Source organism: Micropterus salmoides, unplaced genomic scaffold (genome assembly GCF_014851395.1).
Source record: "Micropterus salmoides isolate LMB-PRFRI ecotype aquatic unplaced genomic scaffold, ASM1485139v1 Ms_hic_scaffold_9, whole genome shotgun sequence".
NCBI classification, from domain to species: Eukaryota; Metazoa; Chordata; class Actinopteri; order Centrarchiformes; family Centrarchidae; genus Micropterus; species Micropterus salmoides.
In genome coordinates, this window is record NW_024044681.1 from 14,985,087 (window position 1) to 15,006,647 (window position 21,561).

Below are 21,561 nucleotides of genomic sequence, written 5' to 3' on the forward strand. Positions count from 1 at the left end.
GTCTGATAAAAGTGTTAAGAGAGTACCACAGTATACCTCAAACCACTGGAAAAGAGAAACATCTGATAGTTAATATTTATATCGACATTTTCAGATACTTAACATGTTTATTATCAGTGTTTTGATGAATAATATTCAATCTGAATCTAACATGTCAAACTAAAACAAGCTTAGAACTGCATACTACCGAAAATTGGAGTTGTCTGGCGCATTAGATGAAGTGTGGGTGTTAGGATAAGTGTGCATCAAGTGTGGGTTAAATATACTGTGTGTTGGAATTATTCAGACCCTTGCTTACTACCTGGATGCATGTCAACTTAAGAAGGTAAATGTCCCACTGTGACAGTGTGAGCCTTCTACTAATAAGTGTGTTTATCAGTTTTTACTGTCCCCTGGAAACTGCTGTTGTGTTGACTCACTTGTGTTGTGTTGTGTATACACTACTTAATGAAACATGTATAATTCCTACAGGTTTTGTCAGAATATCAAATGACTGACAGATGGACGAACAATCAGATGCAAAGACGGCTCCTTTTGTGGTGCTTTACATACTGTCGGATCAACTGTAAATAACCAGTTTTAGCTGCTATTTTGTACTGACTGCCTTGAATTGTTTTACCTGTTATTGATAGAATGAACAAAGTTAGCCTTAGAGACTTGAAGTGGTATGGTGCAATTCTACAACACACATCAATAATGGGTGGTCTGGAGGGAGAAGAGTCCACAGATACGCTGAGTGGTCAGGCGGTTAGCAAGGCCTGCAACAATCAATAAAGCCTGACCACTGGAGACCACTGTGATATGTCTATAAGAAACTCGCAACTTAATGTGCACCTACAGTCTATAGTTATTAGCTATTGTTTTGACCACTCCCAGACAAAGTGGCATGCATAACAAGAAAAAACTCCACATAGATTGACACACTGAACTTTTTATTTTAGAATTGGATCAGCTACTTGTAAACTGTTAAAACCCCACTTGTTAAGAAGTGACTATCTGCTTTGTGGGAAATAATTTTTCACTCCATTATTCCAAGTTAAGAGGTGAGAAATTGTTATCTGAAAGCCAAATTAACCCTGTGGGATGCTGGGCAAAGCACGCTTGTCCTTTGGCCTAATCAAAACTCCTCAAGTCCTCTCAACTGGTATTACCAGCTGAGGCTAAATGGGAAAACCAATGAGCAATTAAAATATGTCAACCAATTATTTCCTGTGTTTGGATATTATTCTTTTAGTTTGTTACAGAATAGTGGGTCATTTGGTTGATATTCTGCCACCTAATTGCCAAAAGGTTGTCCTACTGTCAGCCAAATTAAAATCAACCAAGCTGAACCAAACAGACGTAAGCCAACTGCACAGTATCAAATCACATGCCAAAGAAATTACGGGAAAAAAGTATTTACACCAGACACCAGATTATTTGGTTTATCTTACAGCCTGCTGAAAGGTAATACATTTTAAGTGGTTGTTAAGAGGGTTTGTGGGGGAAACTTTTTTCAACACTGATTATTTTGGTAGATTTAGTATCAGAAAGTAAGCAAATACCGTAGGATGTTTTTTAGATTGCGGTAACGATAGAAAACATTTGTCCAAATATAAGAAGAAACATAAGCAATCTAGCCAGCCTGTCCTTGGCAAAGCAGAGTTAACCGTCTCCCCCTAAACTCGGGTTGCAGTACATGTTTGGCTGTCATTCACATTCTGTAGGGTGGATTGCAGGGTCAGAAAGAGGTTTTGAAAGCACCGCTGCAGGGAATGCCAATCAGCCATCAGGGCACTACAAACATAAGCTTGGAGTGAGGTTATAGGCATGCGAGCAAGGGCATTTACATAGTGGTTAGCATTCAGCTGCCAAGTGTAAGCTATAATACTGAAGGTAGTGGGGGAATTCTTCACCATTCTGACGGACCTCCAAACTGTGCTAGTACAGTTCAGATTTTGACTGATGTACAGGGTGAGCATTAAGCATATACAGAATATAATACCCGATACTGGCAATTATGATGATAACCGACGCTGCTGATCACAGCTCCAGAAAACAGACTGCATGCACTGAACCCGTATATGACTACAAGTACTTTAAGCTGTGACCAGCAGCTCTATAGCTTGCTATGTCGGTTGGTTGAAATTTCCCCGCCCTTTGGCGGCCACAGTTTTCACCCTAGAAGGCTAAAATTCGGTATGGAGTTCAAGTTTTGGAGAGTGAGCTGGAGGTGTGTGTGTGTGTGTGTGTGTGTGTGTGTGTGTGTGTGTGTGTGTGTGTGTGTGTGTGTGTGTGTGTGTGTGTGTGAGAGAAGGTGTGTGTTGTATCTATGCCCATTGGCTAAAAGATGGCGTGGCAGTGGCCTATAACAAAAAGCTGCATAAGTTCTAAACAGATTCAAGTAACCTAACTTTGTATAAAGACACACTTCCCGTCCCCTTTCACACCTCATGAAGTGGTTTGTGAAGGTGTGTGTCGCATACATGTACAGTGGGTACGGAAAGTATTCAGACCCCTTTAAATTTTTCACTCTTTGTTTCATTGCAGCCATTTTCCAAAAATCAAAAAAGTTCATTTTATTTCTCAGTAATGTACACTCAGCACCCAATCTTGACAGAAAAAAAAACAGAAATGTAGAATTTTTTGCAAATTTATTAAAAAAGAAAAACTGAAATATCCCATGGTCATAAGTATTCAGACCCTTTGCTCAGTATTTAGTAGAAGCACCCTTTTGATCTAATACAGCCATGAGTCGTTTTGGGAAAGATGCAACAAGTTTTTCACATCTGGATTTGGGTATCCTTTGCCATTCCTCCTTGCAGATCCTCTCCAGTTCTGTCAGGTTGGATGGTAAACGTTGGTGGACAGCCATTTTCAGGTCTCTCCAGAGATGCTCAATTGGGTTTAAGTCAGGGCTCTGGCTGGGCCATTCAAGAACAGCCACGGAGTTGTTGTGAAGCCACTCCGTTATTTTAGCGGTGTGCTTAGGGTCATTGTCTTGTTGGAAGGTAAACCTTCGGCCCAGTCTGAGGTCCAGAGCACTCTGGAAAAGGTTTTCGTCCAGGATATCCCTGTACTTGGCCGCATTCATCTTTCCCTCGATTGCAACCAGTCGTCCTGTCCCTGCAGCTGAAAAACACCCCCACAGCATGATGCTGCCACCACCATGCTTCACTGTTGAGACTGTATTGGACAGGTGATGAGCAGTGCCTGGTTTTCTCCACACATACCGCTTAGAATTAAGGCCAAAAAGTTCCATCTTGGTCTCATCAGACCAGAGGATCTTATTTATCACCATCTTGGAGTCCTTCAGGTGTTTTTTAGCAAACTCCATGCGGGCTTTCATGTGTCTTGCACTGAGGAGAGGCTTCCGTCGGGCCATAAAGCCCCGACTGGTGGATTGCTGCAGTGATGGTTGACTTACTACAACTTTCTCCCATCTCCCGACTGCATCTCTGGAGCTCAGCCACAGTGACCTTTGGGTTCTTCTTTACCTCTCTCACCAAGGCTCTTCTCCCCCGATAGCTCAGTTTGGCCGGACGGCCAGCTCTAGGAAGGGTTCTGGTCGTCCCAAACGTCTTCCATTTGAGGATTATGGAGGCCACTGTGCTCTTAGGAACCTTAAGTGCAGCAGAAATTTTTTGTAACCTTGGCCAGATCTGTGCCTTGCCACAATTCTGTCTCTGAGCTCTTCAGGCAGTTCCTTTGACCTCATGATTCTCATTTGCTCTGACATGCATTGTGAGCTGTAAGGTCTTATATAGACAGGTGTGTGGCTTTCCTAATCAAGTCCAATCAGTATAATCAAACACAACTGGACTCAAATGAAGGTGTAGAACCATCTCAAGGATGAACAGAAGAAATAGACAGCACCTGAGTTAAATATGAGTGTCACGGCAAAGGGTCTGAATACTTATGACCATGTGATATTTCAGTTTTTCTTTTTTAATAAATTTGCAAACATTTCTACATTTCTGTTTTTTTCTGTCAAGATGGGGTGCTGAGTGTACATTACTGAGAAATAAAATGAACTTTTTAGATTTTTGGAAAATGGCTGCAATGAAACAAAGAGTGAAAAATTTAAAGGGGTCTGAATACTTTCCGTACCCACTGTATGTTGTTGCAGCTATTGCAAATTCACGCTTGTTTTAAAAGAAGAAAAAAAAAATCCAAGTTACAATAGCTAGCATAAAGACTGAAACACATCAAGTAGCACTGAAGAATTGTGTCAGCCAAGACAGCCCAATAATATCCAGAATATTCATGGAGGAATCTCATACACCCTTGGCGGACAGATGGGCAACTCTCCGACTCTACTCTACATGTTCCCCAAGGCCTCTCTAAACTTTTGTTTTCATGACCACAGAAGCTGTTGTCCACCATGACAGGCACAGGCAACCACAACTCCGGCCATAAGTCCACAGTTAAAGACCTCGCAGACAGGGACCTCAGCCAGATGTCCCCATTTCACTCTAACTGCCCATTTGGGTTTACCAGCTGTGTCTGGCAGCAACCCCACAAAAACCTGATCCACCAACCGGTGGAACGTAGCAGCTCTGCCTCTCTTTTCATTCAAGAATCTGAGACATTTATCCAAAGATCAGACCAACTTACAACTAACAATCGATCATTGCTCTGTGGCTCAAGGTGTTCTGGTACCTTGTGGCTCATTCACACAAAAACCACACCATGCCTGGAGGGACTCAGCGAGTGGCTGGCTCCTAGTATGACCTGTATAAGAAATACAAATTGCTTGAACATGGTGGCCATTTTGGACAGATCAGGGAGGCTGTTCCTTCCAGGACCTCAGTGTTGACTTCCCTCAGCAGAACTATGGAGTCCCTTGGCAGTATCCTCTCTAGAACCCTCCGACAGACTCCAAATGAAAGCCTTCCTCTCCATTACATGCCGTTGCACAAACATTACCATCTGTTTCTCTGTGGAACTCCAACACAGTTGCAGCAAGGGGCTCATGAGTATTCCCAAATGTACCCAGACTCTTTCAGAAACATCTAGTTGGTAACACTGCACCTCCCACACTATTCTACTAGAGAGGTACCTTTCCACATCCCAAGAGACACACATATGCTATTTCTGTGCTCTGGGTCACCTGAGACTGAGTTTGAAGTCTGTCTGTCTCAAAGCTAGAAGCAAAAGAACCAATACACACCTGATGAATTCATCAAGAAAACTCGAGGTTTGAGAAAAATTCCTTGAGGTCTGCTGATTTCACTGTGCTGACTGGTTTTCGCATATGGTGAATAAATTGTCCCAGTGAACAAAGATCAGAGGAAAAAGCAAATGAATTCTGTGTGATGGGTGATTTTCACTTAAATTTTCAACAGTGGGCTATCATTCAATCACTCATTATGTCATTCAGCCATTTCATCATGCTTTCATCCTTCAGGCTATTCATTTATTTAACATTAATATTCATGGAAGCAAAAATCCACTTCATATAATACTGTCAGTGATCTTTTTAATTAACATTCTGAAAAATGTAAATTACCCCTTAAATATCAGCAACACTGCGGGATCAAGCACTGAGACTGCATATAACTGCGTACACACACACACACACACACACACATCTCCAACTCACCCTCTCCAGGTCTTGTCGGAGATGTGTGAAGAGTTTGAGGCGTCTGTAGAGGACATCCTGCTCCTGCTGGGCCAGGTTGTCCACCTCGTCCCTCTTTAAGGTCACCAGAGGTCGATTAAAGTTGCCCTTCCTCTTCAATTTCCAGAACTGATATAAGAAGTCCACCTTTGAAGAAGAAACAAAATATTCCCACTTTTTATTATTATGTTCTCATGATGTCGGTTGATTGAGACATCAATTGCCTCAAGAAACAGCAAGGAAAATCTAACAATAATAAAAATTGAATGGGTAAGTGCAGCCTTACGATATTATCACTTTGCTGAAAATCAGTGAATTCACTGAAGATCTGGATTTATTATTTATCACTCACAACAATATACTTCTACTACACTTGCATATTTTAAACTGACAAAAAAATGCACTTAAAAACTGTTTTGAATGTACAAACTTCAGTAATAACATTTACTCCAGTTGTAGCCTTCCATTATAGTAACAAAAAAAAGCTCTTGCCTGAAGCTACAACCATGTTTGGAAAACTGAGACCAGTTAATTACGCCGAGTTCTTAACAAAGGAGTGATTTATCAGACAGTTTACCTGTGAACAGGGAGCACTTTATTTGATGCACGAGTCGGCACTCTGAATGCAACTCATAATACCACATCTGATTAAAATTAATTAATTGCGGAAGCCAAACTCTTCATCTCGACAATGTATGATTAACTGTGCATTCGAAATACTTGGTAAAGATCAGAATAATGTTGTGCAGGAAAATGGAGTGACCTTATCACGTTTTTTTATATCATGGACGAAAAGTTCTTAAATTGCTCCATAGATATTGTGATATTGTGATTCATCAAACCAGACGGTGTTTGCTTGTATTTAGTTGTCCAGTGTCCAGTTGTCCAATCACAAGCTTTTTGTTCTTAGTAGACAGAAATGGAACTTTCCATCTACTTCACAGTTAACGGTTTGTCCTGAGACGCCATGCTGTATGTCACAGAGAGCTGTTTTCACCTGTCTGTCAATCCCGTCTGCAGGCTTGATACTTGTGCTTTATTTATACCTGACTCATTGTCTGGAGGAGTCCGTTATTTTTGGTACACATGGAGGTGTAACTACTACAATAAATGACAAGTGTGTGGTATATTTTTTTCCATTTTATATCACAAATCATACTGTTTCAGTTCCATGACTTAACGTACCTGGGAGATGGGCAGCGCCAGGTTTTCGGCCACCTCGCTGGGATCCACCAGTCGGTAAAACTCATCCTCAAGCTCCTGGAGTTTCTGTTTCCTCTGGCTCACCTTCTCTCTCTCCAGTTGTTCCCGCTCAGCTCGCTCTGATGCAGACACGGGAACTGGGTACAACACCGACCTCTGCTCCGGGTCACTGCTGCTGTTTGGCTGGTGCTGCTGGTCCGGCCGGAGCTCAGAACTGACACCCGCAGTGGCACAGTCAGGTCTGGCGGCGGCGGCGGCGGCGTGTACTCCGCTGGTGGTGGAAGTGTTGGTGTGATTGCAGTTGCTCACACTGGTCAAACTGGAGGTGCTGTTGATGGTTGTACTACTGTTGCTGGCGGTGCAGCTGTGCTCCAGGCAGAAGGACTTGAAGCGCACCTCGTCGTTCTCTGCCAGGATGGTCCTCATCTCCAGGCCGTGGTCGAAAGCGCAAGTCACATGGAAGGCCACGATACAGGAGGGCATGGAGCACTGGGAGGGGAAAAGAGAGAGGACATACAGTTAAGGGCAGAGATAGAGTAAGAGAACTAAAAGGGAAGGTGGTATAGTAAGACAAGGTATGAGGGAAGAGAAGGAAGTAGTGAGTGATGTAGGAAGCTAAAGAAAAAATTCAGGAATTACAGAAGGAGATATAAAAGTTAGAATGGAAGAAATAAAAGTTAGAATGGAAAGTAAAACAATGAAAGGGAAATCCTATTTGAGTGTTACTTCTGTCTCTGGGTTCATTAAAAACAAAACAGATTGAAATGCTTGGTGGAAAAGAAACTTAACGCTGCATCACACATCCACGTAAACACAAACATTTTTTTCTTCAATTTGTCACAACTATTTGTTTTAAAGTGTCATTTTCGCTCCATTTCTTGTGCCATCAAGGTTCTAATAGAAGTGCAGCAAGGCAGAACAACAAGCCAAGTCACAACAAACACAGTTCCCCCATTTCTGCTGACATTTCGGTAACTTGGGATGTGTGTTACTGTGTGTGTGTGTGTGTGTGTGTGTGTGTGTTTTCTTAGCGCTATCCATTACAGGTCATACTAAGAGGCGTCCTCCCGCTGAGTCCCTCCAGGCACGGTGTGATTGTGCCTGTGTGAGCCCTTGCGGCTATGTGTTGTTGTCGCTATGTGCATGTACATTTGTAAATGTGCGTGTGCAGGTCGATGCTTGTACTTTTCAGAGGAGTTCGGTATTCAGCAGGATGCTGACTCTCTTCTCTGGGTTGTTTATGACTCTATCCTACTGACTGAACTGTGCCGGAAACAACTTGTGTCTACCATTTTCACAGACAACCTTTTCCTTTCCTGGACCAACTGCTTTCAGCAAAAGTTACATTTTTAAAAGTTTAATATTAAAAGCAAAATACACAGCAGCATTTTTAAACAGTAAAACCCACTGTACAAATAATGGTTAAGAGAGGCAAACCTTATTTAACACATAAAAATAGTATTTATTTGTTGCTGTGAAAGAAACCATTTCCTATTAAAAGGATAGTCCTTATGAAGAGTGTTTGACTGGTACCGGGCTCCAGAACATTCCCTGATGTGGTTTATATGATGAGCATATAAAGGCTTTTACTATCTATTTTTGCAGTAATTACCTTGAACTCAGGCTGGTCTGCGCTACATTTGTTCTCATCACTCCCTGTCACACTCCCCAACAACAATGTACTTGAAATATGTGTGAGGCTGTAACCTGGGTGCTGCTGAGAGGTCTATATGTGTTCTTTGTTAATGTGGAGAGGAACTACAAAAAATGTTTAGTTTCTATGTTGCCCTCTGTCATGTGCCATCTTTTCCCTGTCACTCCTCCTGAGCTAACAACAGGGGTGAGGGAGGTATGTTTGTGGCAGCTCCATATCATACTGTATTTGCTAAACCATGCCCACTTTTAAGCACTCCAATCAAATATTCTGTTTCATACAGTAAGAAGTCATAATACAAGTGCAGTGTTATTCTCTTCTCATTTGTTCCTTTTATAGCTGAAACTTGATGTCTCACTAATCTCATCTGACATACACTTCAATGTTCAGCCTTCAGATTGTCAACTCTTTAAAATATATTTAAATGAGAAAAACTGCCATCAATCCACTAAATCACTGACTAAACAAAGTGAGTGATGGAGGAGCAGAAGGCGTGATCAGATAATGACATAACTGCTATGTATGAAAAACCACTATAGATACATCAAGTGGAGTTACAGTCGTAGGTCTACACTGTAGAGCCATTTTTATTACCAATATCCCCAAATGCCAGAGTGAGCCCGCTGCAGCTGCTATCACTTATTTGGTGTCAAAAGGCAAAAGGTTGAACACAGCGTGGAGCCGGCTAGATGTGTTGTTTGGTACGGGCCGAGTCATCACAAAAAGTACTCATCTGGCCTTTTCAAATGCACCTGCTCAGTTCTGGCAGAGATTCATTAATAATGTTTTTATCACTGCTCACACTGACTCAACAGCATGCTAGTTTGACTGTTTAGTTATTACCAACCCTTTGCATGAGTTAACCAGAAAAAAAGAACGATCTGGGCCCGTATTCATCAAATTGGTAAAAGTGATATTTTGTAAGTATAAGGAATAAGTTATATTTCCTCTAATGTACCAACAACAGACCTTCCTCCCCGCTTCAGTTTGGTTGTTTTTTGTTCCAAGTTCAGGAACTTAAATCACACGTCACTGTCAGTAGGAATAAGTCACCTAATAAATGTGACTTATTCTTCACAATAAGCAAAAACATCTTTTACTCCTAGGTTGGCACTTCAAAGCATTTGTAAGTGTGATTCTTAAAATTTTTATAAATATGGGCCCTGGCATGTTTCTGACAAGACAAGAAATCCTCAACATTAACATTCTTGATTGCCATTAGTTTTCCTACACTGCTAAATTACGGTATTTTATTATTTTATCATAATTATACAGTTTTACAGTTTTGTCTTAAGACAAATACAATACCATTACACTAGTACTTTTCACATTCATCTGTTCAGCAATCCTAGTTAATTAAGAGGTGGCCACTGGACAGAGGATAGCAGCAATTTAAAATAAATCTAATCTTGAAAATTTTATCTACTCCAAATATCTTGTTTGGCAAAATTTGAGAACTCAAACTGGCATGCTTTGGTGTGAGACATTCATCATAAATATACAGGCCTACCTTTTCATTTATAATATTATTAAGTGAAGAAATCCAGTTGAAATCATGGATTTTAAGACTTGACAGCACAGCTTCAGTATATCACACGCCCATCTCATAGTTTCCCTGAAGATGTGATGTGTTGATCCTTGGATGGAGAGACAGACTGACACCTGAGGAATATTGATGATATGTGCTGCAATATTTTATTTATTAATTTTCAAAAGCTTTGATTTTCCTCAAATCCACAAGCATTCAAAGATTTTCATGCCCAGTGGAATCCACGCTTACTTAGACTATCTCAATTTTCATTTGAAAACTTTTTTTTTTGCCCTCAGACATTGATTTGTCTGAATTTTAGCCTTTCATGTGTTGTCCTACACAGTGTAGGCCTACACTAAAAACAGTGTCACAACAGTACTATAGTCTCAGCTAAATCTAGGCTAAGCTAACTCTTAGGGGAAAGCAGAAACCATTAATGTAAAGATCGGACTCCTTATCATTCGGTTTTTATTTCCTGTCTTTACGGTTGTTAAAATCATCTGTCTGAGAGTATTACATAGGTATTTTCATCTTGTTGCAGCTTCTTACTGAAGCTATATCATGGTTACACTTTGTAAAATATTTAAACCCATGAAAGCATGTTTTTAAGGCTGCACCATTTCATCAAATGGAAATATATCTTCTATATGTATAGTGCTTAATTTTTACACATTTTCTCCCAAAATTCAGCCTTTATATTTATTATTTATCTTTGGAAAGTTTGTTTCTGTATGTTTAAACGATATTTGGCAGCACAGCCTGAGTTTGTAACCTAAAAACTCACCCACCGGTGGGCCAGTGCTTGTTAAAAGGCAGTCTTGATTCATTTTCAGAACATTTTCCAACTTATTCTGCTGACATGTTTTTGCTGTACCATTTGTAATGTAATGCTGCTCCTATAGCATGGCTACAGGTATTTTAATCGAAAGGACTGCCATGTTCCTCTGAAATCTGTGAAGAAAACAAACTAACCATGAAGCAGAAAGACTCCCTATTACAGAGGAGTGTTGTTCACGGACTGACCGTCTTTAACAAATAGAGTACAGGCTTGACTAGCTGACCTTTCCAGTGCACCTTCCTTTAATAAAGCACTAATTAAGAGCCTCATTAAACTTGGATAACTTGCCAATTACTACAGTGAGTCATTAAATACAAATATTTAGGTCTGAACACTCTGAGGCACCTGACTATCATTATGGGAGGAACTGTCAGCACATGAAAAGAGACACAGCAAGGTATCATTACATGAATGAAAGCATGTTATCATCAAATTACCAAAAGATGAAATTACCAAAGACTTAAGGTATCTTAGAGCAACGTGGCTTACACTATCAAAAGTGGTCTAGAAGGTAGGAACTCCGATCTGGTCTGACCTACTCTTAGGGATGGGTATCGCTACTCGATACCTTTAAAAGGTATCGGCCGAAACAGCCCAGTATCGAGTACAATCGAAACGTCTCCATTCAAACCAGTACTTCAATCGATACTTTTTGTAACCAGATTGTGGCAAAAATTACTATCTGTATGGTTTTGCTTGCAGCTAAATACGCAAACAACACACTAAAAGAAAGACAAGAGCACGCCTTTTTTTCCTTATGTGCCTTCACCATTAACTGTATAAAAAAGGCCTGCACGTGCCAAGTCCATGGGTGATTTTAACAGTCGCTCACCTTCGGCGCGGTCTCAGGCATAATCGTCACTTATGCAAGTTTATCACCACAAACTTGGCTTTTCATTGGTTTCATCTTCTGGTATCATTTAACACTTCTCTGTAAATTTTTATTTGCTATTCACATCACTTGTCAATGAATAAAATAGATAACCTTGCTTGTCCATAACAACATAAAAAATAATAATACTACCAATCATCTACTATGGCTTCAACAGGTGGCATTTTATGAAAGGTATCGAATGAAGTACTCAATTGGTATCGTTATCACTTTAAGGGTACTGGATTTGGTACTGGTATCGTACAATTTTAAACAATCCCCAACGATACCTACTCTACATTAAAAACACATTGAAAATAGCAACAACACATACATATACTGTAAGTTGTCTTCTAAAGATGCATAAGAGCGATAACAATAATGCTCCTTATATTATATAAGTGTGCTCAAAAACCTCAGGTGGCCTAAATGACAGCCCACAGCAAGTATAAAATTTTTATTCTCTTACAGACTCTCATGTGCTTAAACTTTTAAAGATAGAAAACTGATTGTTATCTCATACTTTCTCCTACATTAAAGCCTACACAGGACTCATGCCGCTCATGGTGCTGTGTAGCACTGCATCTCTGCCTTCTGTGTGAAGTAACAGCTGATCAGTGAGAGTGTTTGTACAGCCGCCTGCCTCCAGCCAGGGAAACAGGAGAGAGAGAGAGACTCTCACTGAGAGTGATTTTGACTCGAGGACTCCCTGTTAATCTACTGCATCAAAACTGCGATACCCCAACCGCTGCACAAACAAGCATCACACACACAGACACACATTCACGCACATTTACATCCAGCACACATTTATATACACAGTACGTATTCACACACATATGGAGTGTAGGGCTTTAGGAATCTAGTTCACCTTGGGGATACTGAATGGTCCGCAGGCTAATAGCTATAAAGTGGGTTAGTGTTAGCGTGTCAGCGGGGGTTTCGTTTACGAACTCAGGAGCATGTTAAAGAGGTGCCGGGTTCAAACTGATCCACCCAAGCCCAGCGGGAGGCTAAGAAGTACGATGATCTGTGTTGTTGAGAGACATTTCTGTGTGTGTGTATGTGCTGAGTTTATACTGCATATATGTTTATGCTGCTTTGCTGTGCTTATGTGTGTATTTAGGTATACTATTTTGTGTGGGTGTGCCTGTAAGGCTTTATGTCAGAAAGCACATCTGTTTGTAAAGCTGAGTGGGTTTAAACTTGGGTTCGAAAGTTGAATGTTGAACATTGAATTTCACAAACAATAAAAACAAAATTGTTTTGATCCCAATGCCACCTCCAGATGATGTACAGCATGCATGCAGATGGCATGAGGGTTGGGTTAGTGAGAAGACGAAGAAGAATAGGAGGAGGAGAGGAAGAGGAGGAGTGAAATAAACACTGTATATGTACAGAAACAAATAATGTGATTATTACACTCCTTCGCCACAGAAGGAAAATCTGAAAATATCAAGATTTAGAAAAAATCTTTATAAACTATTAAAATGATAATCCAACAAGCAGCGGGAGGTTTACCCTCAGGTCTTAACCTAGCTTAACGTTATTGTTAAAGTGGTAATGAAGAGCGGGCATCTAAATTTGTTTTATTAGTGTTCAGATAAGATTTTGGGCATGTTTAAAAAAAGACAAAAACTTAATTCATAACAGAACTTGAGTGGAAGTTTAAGCATTGCAAATTTTAAGACACTGACATCACTTTATAACATAAGATGCAGTGATACGTACCTGTATGCAGGTTCCTGTGTGTTCTCGACACAGGCTGCAGGACAGAGCCCAGCGGCTGGCGGGGATGTGGGACACCTTGGTAATGGGCTCCATCTTCTCTGGACAGCCTATACTCACCTACAGGGAACACATAACAGGTAGAAATACATACATCAAATAATCAGCATCAACTAATCATCTAAAATGTTTATATACAGCACACTGTTTTGCACGTACAATTATGACTGTGGGCAAGTGAAGATGATGTGAAGTGCAAAATGGAGGAAAAGAGAGAAAATAGCAAGGGACAAAGAAGAGACAGGCCAGAATGACAGAAAATATCCAAAGTATGGGATCTTTTCAAGCTAAAAAAACCCCAACAACTCTCTACAGTGCGTCTACTGTAAAATGGAACAAGCCTACCGCAACAGCACAACGACAATGTTTCAGCATCTGAGCAGAAAGCTTCCAGTCTACGCATCCAAGCAGCGAACCCGGAACAAATTAATGTTAACATTAGTATTAAACATAAATCATGATTGCTTGTTGAAATGAAGGCTAGCAAACGTAAGGCACAATTCTTAGTTGTAAATTTATAACTGTGTGTTTGTTGTTATTGTTGTCTGGCTGGTTAGTCTGTGACTTTGGGTTGTATCGATTCTATCGAATCTAAAATAATCGATAGCTGCAGCCCTACATCTATAAAGTTTTAGTGTTGAAATTATTAATTTGACTAATTTCTTAAGCAAAATACCAAATACATTCTGGTTCCAGCTTTTCAAATGTGATGATATTTTTCTCCGTTTTGGATCAAAACTGACTAAATTTCAACTGAATATCGGTGGCTGGTGGTCGGATAAAAGAAGCAATGTGAAGACGTCTTCTTGGCTCTGAGAAACGTGAGACGGGTATGTTCACCATTTTGTAAGCGATTAAGTAAATAAATAAAATTAAAAGTGGGAGTTGTGATGCCTCATAGCACATTTATTTAATTATAGATATGTCACAATTAACAGCTGGAAAACATGCTGTGATCTTTTTATTTCGCACAAAATCTTTCATTTGATAAAACAATCTGCCAAATCTTCCACTGAATAATGATAATCAACTTGCATGTAGCTTGAATGACAATTTCAAATTCTCCCAAATTTCAAAGCCAGGATGTCGAATTAGACGGTCTGTCTTTGGACCCAGAGTAGGGACACCTGTGCTCCTTGGAAAATCATTATTGTAAAGCACAGTGTGACTCACTCTCTCTGAGCGGTCTATTCAGAGCGGCTTTGGCCCTAAAACTTGCTCCACCAAATACAACCACAAAGTCATTGACCTGTGCCAACCAGCCATGCAGAATAGAGTGGAGAGCACTCATCACCAAAGTGCCATTTCTTCCTTCCTTCCTCTGCTTCCTTCTTTCCAAGAACCATTCCACCTCTTTCACATTAACTTATTCTCATATTTGCGGTATGGTCCTCCTTCCTTGTCCTTCATGCTTGCGTTAACAAGCCGACAACTGATTTCCACAGGTCGTGCCCCTCCCTCTCTTCAACCACTTGTCCTTCTATCTGATTTTCTTTTCCTCCTCTCATCTGCTCATCCACAGAACGAACCCACTGCCTCGGTTCTTTCTGTTATTATTGATGTCTTTTGTAGAGCACACCCAATCGGAGTAGAGGTCAATTTTCACTCCATTGAGGATGTCAATAGAATGTGTGATTCAGACAATGATGCCACAGCGGTCACCGTCAATGTTAGCTTCTTTTACACAGCTGATGTGCGGACCGATCGATTGCAAATAGGATTTCCAGTTTTTGAATGCTGTAGTTAAGTTCCTGGCAATCCCGATGCCCACACATACAGCACATACTGTGTGCAGGTGTGCACACTCTCACAGACACACACACAGAAACACTCAGATAGGTTGCACTTCACACAAATCCTCCACCTTCCCCTCTTTTGTTGGTTTGTCAATACCCAAAATACAGAAACGTCAGGGCTGTAGCTTTCTATGCGTGTGTGTGTGTGTGTGTGTGTGTGTGTGTGTATAATCACATGCAGGCCTTTAATATGCTCATTCCCCAATGAGAATATTCTAGCCCCAATTACTTCACATTTCAAAGCCTGTAGATGGAAAACTGACAAAATTTGAAATCACTTCAGTGGAAATGTGTGGAAATCACAGTGTTAAATGAAAAAGCATTTTATAGGAGGGGATCCAGTATGTGTGTGTTTGTGCGTGTGTGTATGTGTGCGCGGTGAAAAGCCCCTTAAAGAGAGACCTCTCTCTGGGGGTTGAAGGCAGAGGGCAGAAGGCAGCTACACACAGCACTGCAGGGGGGCTGTATCGTTTGAAGGCTGGGTGGTGTGTTCACACACACAAACATGGGCACACACGAACACAAACACACACATACACACAAAAATGTTCCAATCCAGCACTCTCTATGAATGAGACTCTCACACACAGAGCCTCTTTTCTGGAAGTTTCCACTATCATATTCAGTAGAAATTGTGATGTGTGTGTTGTGTTTATTTGTGTAGACGTCTGCTATTAACACCTCTTTAGCTCATGTAAGCACACACAACTGGGCCTTTGCAAGGGCACGCGCACAAACGCACATACATGCAAATTCCCCCCCCCCACGATAGGAAGAGAAAACAAAAGCGAACGGAGCAACGAAAACAATTAGCCCAATCAAGGGTGACAGAAGGCAATTAGAAGTAAAAGGTTTGAGCTGCCAAAAGCTACTCTATTACTGAGAAATCTGCTGGTGGAGTGTGTTGTTGAATAGGCTGAAGACACATGACTGACTCTTTTAACAGTTTAAAGGTGTGTGCAAGGCGTGAAGCAACATCCGTCCCTGAACCTCCAAAATAAGCGGCTGCTTTTTGTCCATTTGAAGCTTTCAGATGAAACATTTTCAAAACGTATAATCAAGACACATCAAGTCCAAATGAGTGGCTGCATGGGCTACACGCTAAAGCTGACGATAAATCGTATTTTCATTGTCATCGTGATATGAAAATGCGCCATAAAAGACATTGCAATAGAGTGCTTGAAAAGCAATGAATAAGAAAAATAATTTTATTTGGGGATGGGTACTGAGAAGAGATAACGTAGTATTTATTATCACGTTGCAGCCTCTGCCCTGCTCTCTGTGTTGGGGCAGAGTTCCACTAAACACACACGGAGTGAAATCGGCTAATAAGCACACTTCAGTATTGTGTGTTCAATTATCCAAAGTCATATCGTCATCACAATATCGAACAATGTTACTGCACATCGCAGATTTTCCTCATATACTACAAGCTTGGCAAACAGGTTCCTTGAGAATCAATCGACATTTATCTACAGACTGTTGTGAATGAGGTCTTGACTGAAGAAGCTACATGAAGTATTTTAAGCATTTACTGTAAAGAAGGAAACCCTGGTGGAAAAAAATTATATTTTCATAATGTAGGCCACACTTCCCGTAAACCCTGCTGTTTCTGATTTTTTCAAGTCCACTCATATGCCATGTGGACACTGAAAGAGTTATGGGTCACAGTAATCATCCCTCCTCTCCATATGGACTGTGGAGCAATAACTTCATTGAGGGACTACAATGTAAGAAATGGGCAACTAAATTCACAGTCAAGTCAGCTCAAGCTAATATGAGAGTTGGGGTTAACAAAATAAAGTGGCTATTTTCCATCAGTGGAACCTAGGCACAAATGTCAGGACAAAGATAGTCAACTTGATTTAGCTAAGTCAGACTGGTGAAGCCTCATATTAGCTTTGACTGAAGTGTGTAGAGAAGGTATTGTTTCAGTCAGTATAGAGAGTAGGGATGCTTACAGTGACTCATTGCTCCTTTAATGTACATATAGAGTTGTATTAAGATAGACTTCCAAAAATACCAAATCTGCTTTGTTCCATGAAGCAAAATTTTAAAATGCTAAATTGAACCTAGAGGCTAAAAACATAAACTGCACCATAGACTCAACTAGGAAGTGCAAATCCTCCCTTTTAATCTTACATATGTTTAAATTTTAAATACAATAACTCCTTCATCAGTTGTTGCTATTCACTGAACTTTAATGGCCACGCAACCACCATCAGTGGAATTTGTTTTTCTTTCCAGCATGGAAAAAAACACTCTGAACGTTGGGCCGTCATATTTTCTTCATCCTCTTTTCTACTGGACAAAAGTAAAATCATCTGACCCCTTAAGAAATGAAACTGTCTAATGAAAACATGTTTGGACCGATATAATAAACAGTAACTAAATTGTTAAGATAAACAGCCACTGTGGCGACTGACAGTACATCTATTTCCTATTAACACCCAAATAAATTGAATCCATTACACGCAAGAGGTACAAGACAGTATATTTGGACTTGTTTATGTTATGTTTATATGCGTACAGAATGTTTGCCAAACTTAATGGAGATTTTCTTTCACTTTTTAACCTTATAAAGATTCAAGAAAAGCTGAAGTGTAAGCGTATTGTTTTCAGAGATGGATGTAGTGTCGTTTGGGTTGAGGATGAGAAAAAGTGCAGTCAAAGCACAAGTGCAGGAGTCAAAGTAATCACCATGTGGGTCTTCGTCAAAACATGTAAAAACACCACACTGTCTTTCATGGTGTGGACACCTCGTCCAATGACACCTTGTTTACATACTTGTTTTAAACACCACACACATACAGTAGTGCTCCAAACTCTCTTTGCCTTTTCGTGTTTATGTAGTTGCTGACTCCACTGAGCTAAAGTAGGATAGATGGATTTTTACACAAATTTTGACAATGACTACAGCTGTATGTACTCATGCAAATATAAACAACAACCACTCACTGTCTAGAGCCACTTTGCACCAATATGTGTGACTGGGATCATCAACAAAAACCCCCCAGGTGCAACCACAGCTAACTGATCACTTTGAATCTACTGATGTGCCTGCAGGCCTATCTTTGATTGGAAGAATCAAGTCTGGAACCAATTATACATCATGGAGAAATGAGTATATTAAGCACAAGAACACTCTGAGGTTGACTGAGGGCATGCATGACAAAAAAGGAAACTGGAACTCTTATCTATATCAGACTGTATTTGGATCTTTTGGCCATTTCAAACCCCGTCTCTCCTTCGGTCTTACCTCGGGGATCCATAAGGCACAGCTGACGTGGACCCACTTGGTTCCACTGCGGGTGGGCTTGAGGGCCCCCCCTCTCTTAGGGCAAAGCAGACATTTGGGCTGGACGCCCAGAGCGCAGGTCCGACACAGCCAGTTCCCCTGGGGTACCTTCAGGATGCCATAACACGCCTGCAACAGGGATAAAAAGAACGACAAGTTAGGATGATGTGAAGAAGTCAGACAAAGAGAGACAATAAAAAACAAACTATTCCTTTAACATGATTTTGTAATAAATCGGGCAAATAAAGCGTACTATTAAAATACCATACAAGAGGTTTTGCATGCTGAAGCCAATAAACTACCAACTACCCTTAATATAAAATATTGGTGACCATTTCCCTACCTTCTCCCTACCTAATTTAGTGCCTTCCATTTTTTTCAGGGCGCTATGACGCACTTTAATATTTCATATTCTATCCTTAAAAGGTATGTTATCGTCACAAAATGACAGCAGTGAAGCTTCAGCATTTGAGATTTGACAGTCAGCGTCTGTGCCATGCATTCACAAGCCATGCCATCAGGAAATTAAACCCAGAAGACACACATTGAATACACATGGACATTGTTAAACAGTTTGGAGGCTAGAATTTTCCCACAAGTGCAAAAACAGCTTCTGCTGGCTACTGAATTTCTTTTACCATGTCTTGCTTTCCCAACCATATACTGAGCTGCCTGGAACATGGGAAATTGTGGTGTGCTAGTAATTTTGTGGCAATTTAGACTGATATTCTGCCAAATGTTTGCACGAAGTCTGCTGAAACATGTAAACTCCTTGTTAAATAAATTACTAATAAAATGTATTATCATACATTTATATATATATTTGGCATTATAAAATACATGACAATGCCATTTAATTAAATATATTCATTATTTTGAGATATGTTTTTGATCTGCTTCAATAAAGAAGTAAGAGAGTGGCCAGACTGGAGGAGAGAAAGAAGATAATTTAGAACAGGCTGGATTTGAACTCAGGCATGATTTGAACCAGCTACGCCACAGGGCCATCCCATCATCTTGTTTTTATGTCAGAGTCCTTTTCATTTTTGAAAAGAGCCCACATTCAGTTGCCACTGCTTCCATTTACAGTCTGCTGCTTATTTCTTCTGTCATTTCAAATGAGCAAATTCACAAATTCATTCTCCTTTTTGCCTCATCATACAACTCTTTAAAGGTTATGCTCACTGCTGCACACAACAAAACACAAGCCAAGCCACTCTTAAACAATTCATCCCCATCTTATTGTCCCAACCAAAACTTTACTTTTAACTGGAAAGTAAATTGGACATTTTCAAAAAGTCACTTATCATTGTATCATCAATCTGCCACCTATTTCCCTTTCCACTAACATCCAGGGTTTCTCTGAATTTTTCATGGCAGCATAATAGCACGCTGCCTTATATTTGATAAGATTCAGTCCCCAGGGTCAGAAACAGAGAATTATTTCATTGTCAGATATAATTTACTCCTAAACGGTTTCAAAGTGCCTCTGCTGTGGGGAGTGAGTCATTCTTAATGCCTCTTTCTCCTCTATTATTACAACTTCTACGTCAGATCTATCAACTCTAATTTGTTACGTGTGAAGTCAAACTATCACTTCTTTAGTTGAGGCCCAAATGTAATTTCAAGGCCAAAAACCCAGAGCATCCCCAAATATAACCACTGCTGTTACATTCAAGCCAGGTCTCAGTATGCAATCACTTATCTATACATCTATACAATCCTACAATGTATACTAGTATACAATCTATACAACAGTAGGGACGTGTTATATGGCTGAAAAGCTACAATACACCATCAATTATAAGATATAATGGAAAAACAAACACAAAAACAAACTTGACACTGACAGGAGGAAACAAACTGAGACATCAAAGACTCCATCTTCATTAAAAGCAATTAAAGTACTTTATTGATCAAAGTACTGTATTGATCAAACCACACTTCAGTAAGCACAGCCTGTTACCTGCGGAAGGTTAGGGAGACAGTCTTATCAGTGAAGCATCAGTCAGTGCTGAATGTGTTTACTCTCTAAAAGCCTTAATATTGCTTAATACTCCCTGTGAGAAACAATTTCTTTCACTGCTTGTTACAATGTGTTTCCATGACACTTTAATGTCAGCTCCTGACAGCGACACTCACAGCTCGCCTGCTCCTACAGCTAACATCACAACAATAGAATGTCTTGGCGACCTATAAAGTAAGCTGTATGTCCGTGGGCAAGTCATTTAACATTTCCTGACTGACACACATCACGGCTGCCACTGCTGGATAGTGTTGTGTGTTGTGGTCCATTACTTTCACTGCAAATTTCTTCCCTGCAACACCAGCACGTGTGGACGAACGGACTGTGGTGAAGTTTCAAGTTGGTTATTAGTTTTACGTTGGACCTACGATAGAAGTCAAATTCCAATGTAAAACTAACTTCACCGCGGTGTAAAGCGCCGTTCCCTCACCAAAATATTACGGTAAAGTGTAGAATTTGCGACACCACGAAATAAACGATAGAGCATACTTAAACGATAGATATCATCATGTCGCACAGCCCTATGTATCGTTACTGGGATGTAAAATGACCTATATCGGGATATGAGATTTAAGTTATTTCACACAGCCCTAAGTTCTAGTCATCTTGAAGTGAAGAATGAAGTTAGTAAAGGGTGGACTAAAGAGCTACACAACATGCATGAGATGACAAATGAACACATTTTGTGTCCCTCTGTTTCTACATAGTTGCACTTTTATTTCATTTACAGAAGAAATGGAGATAAATATAACAAATAATTCTTGATGAATAACTTAGGAAATACATTACACCATATTTGGGGCCAGGTGTCAGAACCAGCAGGTTTTGTGTTTGTATTTTTCGCATTGCGAGTGAAATTGTAGCTGACAGACCAACATGAGATTTGGTCTGCTGCTGGAGGTAACTATTTCCATTCAGTGTCATAACAGCAGGTAAACAGAGGCAGTCTGATGA

The 21,561-nt window shown here is 40.3% G+C and overlaps 1 protein-coding gene across 2 annotated transcripts in view; it reads right to left on the reverse strand.

Annotated features, from left to right (window-relative positions):
- The window catches only part of jade2 (jade family PHD finger 2), a 192,873-nt gene that overhangs the window by 63,788 nt on the left and 107,524 nt on the right, over window positions 1-21,561 (reverse strand). For both annotated transcript variants that reach the window (XM_038707524.1, XM_038707523.1), the window contains exons 7-10: window positions 18,543-18,710; window positions 13,431-13,547; window positions 6,788-7,294; window positions 5,585-5,749 (exon numbers count right to left, since the gene is read on the reverse strand). In XM_038707524.1, coding sequence (XP_038563452.1) covers window positions 5,585-5,749; window positions 6,788-7,294; window positions 13,431-13,547; window positions 18,543-18,710 — 957 coding nt within the window. The remainder of the gene's footprint in view (window positions 1-5,584; window positions 5,750-6,787; window positions 7,295-13,430; window positions 13,548-18,542; window positions 18,711-21,561) is intronic.